General features: G+C 43.1%; 1 protein-coding gene across 2 annotated transcripts in view; it reads left to right on the forward strand.

Annotated features, from left to right (window-relative positions):
* DEPDC4 (DEP domain containing 4) overlaps positions 1-4,105 on the forward strand; it is a 22,666-nt gene extending 18,561 nt beyond the window's left edge. The window contains exons 8-9 of one of the 2 annotated variants that reach the window (XM_019515005.1): positions 192-270; positions 3,464-4,105. In XM_019515005.1, coding sequence (XP_019370550.1) covers positions 192-270; positions 3,464-3,636 — 252 coding nt within the window. In that variant the 3' untranslated portion in view covers positions 3,637-4,105. The remainder of the gene's footprint in view (positions 1-191; positions 271-3,463) is intronic. The other variant, XM_019515006.1, reaches the window with a different exon arrangement.
* Positions 4,106-4,246: the final 141 nt, after the last annotated feature.

Raw genomic sequence — 4,246 nt, forward strand, 5'->3', positions numbered from 1 at the left:
TTTCACTTCCTGAACTAATATAAGAAAACTTTACTGAAAGCTTATTTACATGCACCAGCTTAACTCTAGCTTTAAGCTTTTTGGCCTGTTCTTGTGAGTATGTATATCATGTAGTAAACTACTTAAATGTTAGTTCTTTGTTATTTACATTTTTTAAACCTAAACTTATAGCTGAAAATTCTGTTATACAGACCCCCTTAACTCTTTTGGAACTTACTAGCAAGAAATTTAAAAGCCTGCTGGAAGGACAAGATCCAGATACCAATTCAGGTAGGAAATCCTAATATCCATTTTAAACAAGCAGTTACATGCAAATGAGCTGGTAACGTGCATGTTAGATTATAGTGAAACTTCTGTCTTGCTGCTTCATCCATTTGCTGTGCTTATACTGGTAATAGGACATGAAGGGGGATATATGAATTGCATCCTAGGCACTGTCTGGCAGGAATGCTCTTGACCATGCCCTGCCCACCTGCTTCCTTTTGCATATCTGCAGAGCAGCTTCACTATTAAACACATGGATCTGATGTGTTTAGAGGGAGTGGGTGTGTGGGATGTGCTCTGAGGGTAGAAACATATCACCTTCGTGCTGCCACAAAAATTCTTACACCAGCACAATGGAAACACAAACAAGATCTCCATGCCTCTTGTCATGCCATAAATGGCCAAAATATGTGGCGGTGACAAAGGATGGTCATAATTTCTGTCACTTTACTGTTGTGGGTGTCTGTTTGCTTTATGGCACAAGAGCACCCTGGGCAGGCACTCCCGTGGCTTTAGGGGCCCAGTTCTGTGCTCCCTGGGAATTCCCACGCAAGATTAGGGCCTTCAAGTCCTAGGAACACCTGCCTAGCTTTCCCCTCTTTCAGAGATGTGCCTCAGACAATCTCCAAAGTGCATCTTCGTAAGCAGAGAACATGTTGCCTGCTGTCCCATGTAGGTTAGGGGCTGATCCTATGAGATGATGAGTGGAGTGTGTTTCACCCAGTGAAATGGATCATCTGTGGCAGGATGTCTGTTTATACCCAGAGAGCAGTAGAAATGTGGTACAGATGTATCCAAGTAGTTAATGCACCAAATTCTGTACCCACTTCACACAAGGAACAGAATGAAATGGAGACTGGGGCCACACTAAAATTTCTCAAGCTTTCCCAGAGTCCAGGATTTTTGTGGATGATATCTTTTATTTGATTGTTCTTTTTCAGTGTTCTGAAGTATTAAAGGTATTAGCTGAAAACACTTACATTCACAAACACTGATTAAAACAGTTAACTGTGTTCTAGCCCAGGACCATCAAACTTCAAATATACATATACATTGTGTGTATACATACACATATGAAAGAAAGAACATGTGTGTGTATGTATCCTGTCTCCCTCACTCCCCCCCCCCAAAAACAAAAAAAACAAAAACATTGCTGTATTGTTATTGCAGGAGATCTTGACAGCATGGCTGAATCCAGACCAGTGCTGCTCATGCAAAAGATAAAGTGTTAACCTTTTTGTATCTACTGGTTACAGCCAAAAGCTACTGCCTGTTCCACAGTGGCTATAAATGTGTTAACACTAGGTCTGACACTGAAGGCTAAACTCCTGCTCCCTGTTGCTCGCAGGGGGTAAGTATGGCAACCATTTTACATTGTCTCCATGCTTCCATTCCTCTCCAGCACAGAAAATAAACTTTCACACTTAAGACATGCACTCCAGTTTTGGAGGGCTGATTTGGGGCAGAGGGGGGAAATGTGTGTAGTATGCGAGTAAATATGGCATATAAAAATGGTGCTTAGTGGGTTTTAGCTCTTAGGCACTGGTAAATGTTTGCAAACCAGTTGACAGTTATGCTTGCCAGAACACAGTCACTTCTATTTTTATTACAAGCAGGAAACAAAGACTTAACTTCTAAGTATAGCTTTAGCTAGAACAGGGCTGTCCACATGGTGGTCTATGGGCTCCATGAGGTTCCCAGGCTCCCTCCTGGTTGTTGCAGCCCCTATTGCTCTAGCTGCAGCAGCAGTCAGTCTCAGGGATCCCTCTCTCTCCCCTGGCTTTTGCTGAATTCCTACACAGTTCTAGGGGAGCTGGCAGCCTGGAGCCCCCACGTGGCTTGGTGCCACATGAGAACTGACAAAGAGCTGAAGGTGAAGTGGGATGCTACCCCATGCAGGGTGCAGCCAGGAGGATCAGGGGTAAGGGTAGGGGGATGTCTACTTGCATGTACATGGGCAAACAACCTGGGCGGCCCATGGTCCTTGCTAGTGCAGCTGGTGTGTGGTGTTTGGCCCTACTGGTACAGCTGGTGGGGCACGTTGCCCCTGGCCCAGAATATAGTTAATAGTTTTTAATTGGTGTTTGGGAATATACAAACGGTTTCAGCTAATTCCTTGAATACTTTCGAACGTTCCATCTGGCTCTGCTGCTAAAAATGTCCTCCTCCAGACTGTCTAAACCTGGCCGTCAACTACTGTGCTATTTCTGTCATCTGACACTTCAGCTGCTTCCCTTGCCTATTCTTTCCTTGCATTTTTTTAAATTGAAAAATCTAGGGCATTAGGAATATTAAATATACAAACACTGCAGAGAAGTAGACTGGGACAGGGTCTAGCATCCTTCCGCAGACTGCAACAATCCATCTCCAGCCCAGCACAAGCCCAGTGGTTTCAGTGATGCATCCTCAGTGAGGGGGCTTTGCCTGCACCTGTAGTGGGATCAAATCACTGGGAGCTGCAGCAGTGCTGCTTTTCCCACTCCCCAGCTATGGCACAAGTACAGCTTCTAGCTGGAAAGGAGCTGGGCAGCTGGGAACTGCACCCACACTGCTGGGGAGAAACCCATCGTTTCTTCCTAGCCCCCCACAACCCTGCTGGGAATGTGAGCAGAGCTTATAGTTGGTGGGAAGCTGCAGTGGAGCCAAGCAGCTGGAAGCTGTCAGCACTGCAGCTGCTTCTCCCTGCCCCCCCTTCTGGGTGCAGCGTGAGTGCAGCTGGAAGCGGCCCAGCCCTGACTCAGTTCTGCACCAGCTGGAAACAGTGCCTGTGCTTTAGCTGGGGACGAAGAGGCATGGAGAAGTGGCAGTGATGCAGCTGCAGCTCCTCATTTCCTGGCACCAACATGGGCACAAGCAGAGGCATAGCTTTCTGGATCTGGTGGCTTCAGGGGCTGTATGTTGCCAACTCCTGAACTAGGAAAATGGGGCAAAGTTTTATATCATTGTTACCTTTTTAGCAAAGGAGTTGAACGTCACTAAACCTTACATTGCTCAAGCGTCCAAGCTGCTGCTAGCACTCCTCTTGGTGATGAACTCGGGGCTGTTCCTTGCAGAAAAGTACATTATTATAATTCATTGCAAATATAAGATGGCTTTTCAGTGTAAATATGTTGATCAGATCTGCAGTTGGAACACTACTATTATAAAAATGGTATATGTGTAATGTTAACATAATCCCAACTTATTTATTTCTATTAAGGTTTCACATTTTGTCAACATTTGACTCTCAAAGAATTTGAGGACCAAAAGCAACAAACAACTCAACATCTCGTGGCCCTGATTCGAGAGATGGACAACAATATGACTATTCCTGTCAAGCAAAAAAAGAAGTTACTTAAAGAATTCCAGAAATATCATTCTCTAGTATTTTAGTGGGCTTTTTTGTTTTTGTTCTTGGGATGTTTTTTTACCCTAAAACAGGATGTGGTTTTGAATTATAGCTGAATATTTAAAATCTTTTGGACACAAGAATTTTCTTGAGAATGCTGACAAGTGCAGTACATTATGCTATTCTTGCATTGTATTACGCAGATTATAAATCCTGGTATTAGATCTGTCTTATAGCAGGTATTTTGTCAGCCCTGTTGTGGTACTCTAAAATGAAGGTCTGAATTTTTTTAATGAAATCTTTCTGGTGCAGGTGAAATTCTGCATTTGAGGCACTTTAACTTTTTAAAATCAGATTCTAATTACGTAATTTTCAGGATATTTTTATTCATTTGTCTGTAATTTCCAGATGAGCCTTCTGGTGCATCAATAATGACTCAGTTATTGCAGTTGCAAAGCATACTTCTACAATATACAGTTATTGTATTATTAAAAATAAAACATCTTTGGCTCCTTAACCATGAATGTATACAAAGTCTATAAGCAACTCTGGACAGGTAGAGGTTTACACTGTAAATGTGTATGGATTTGGAAGTGATTAAGTATTCCAGATTATAGTTTCATAGTTAGTAGGGTCGGAAGGGAACTGAGCAGA

This window comes from Gavialis gangeticus, unplaced genomic scaffold, assembly GCF_001723915.1.
Source record: "Gavialis gangeticus isolate Ggan-Ray unplaced genomic scaffold, GavGan_comp1, whole genome shotgun sequence".
Taxonomy (NCBI): Eukaryota; Metazoa; Chordata; order Crocodylia; family Gavialidae; genus Gavialis; species Gavialis gangeticus.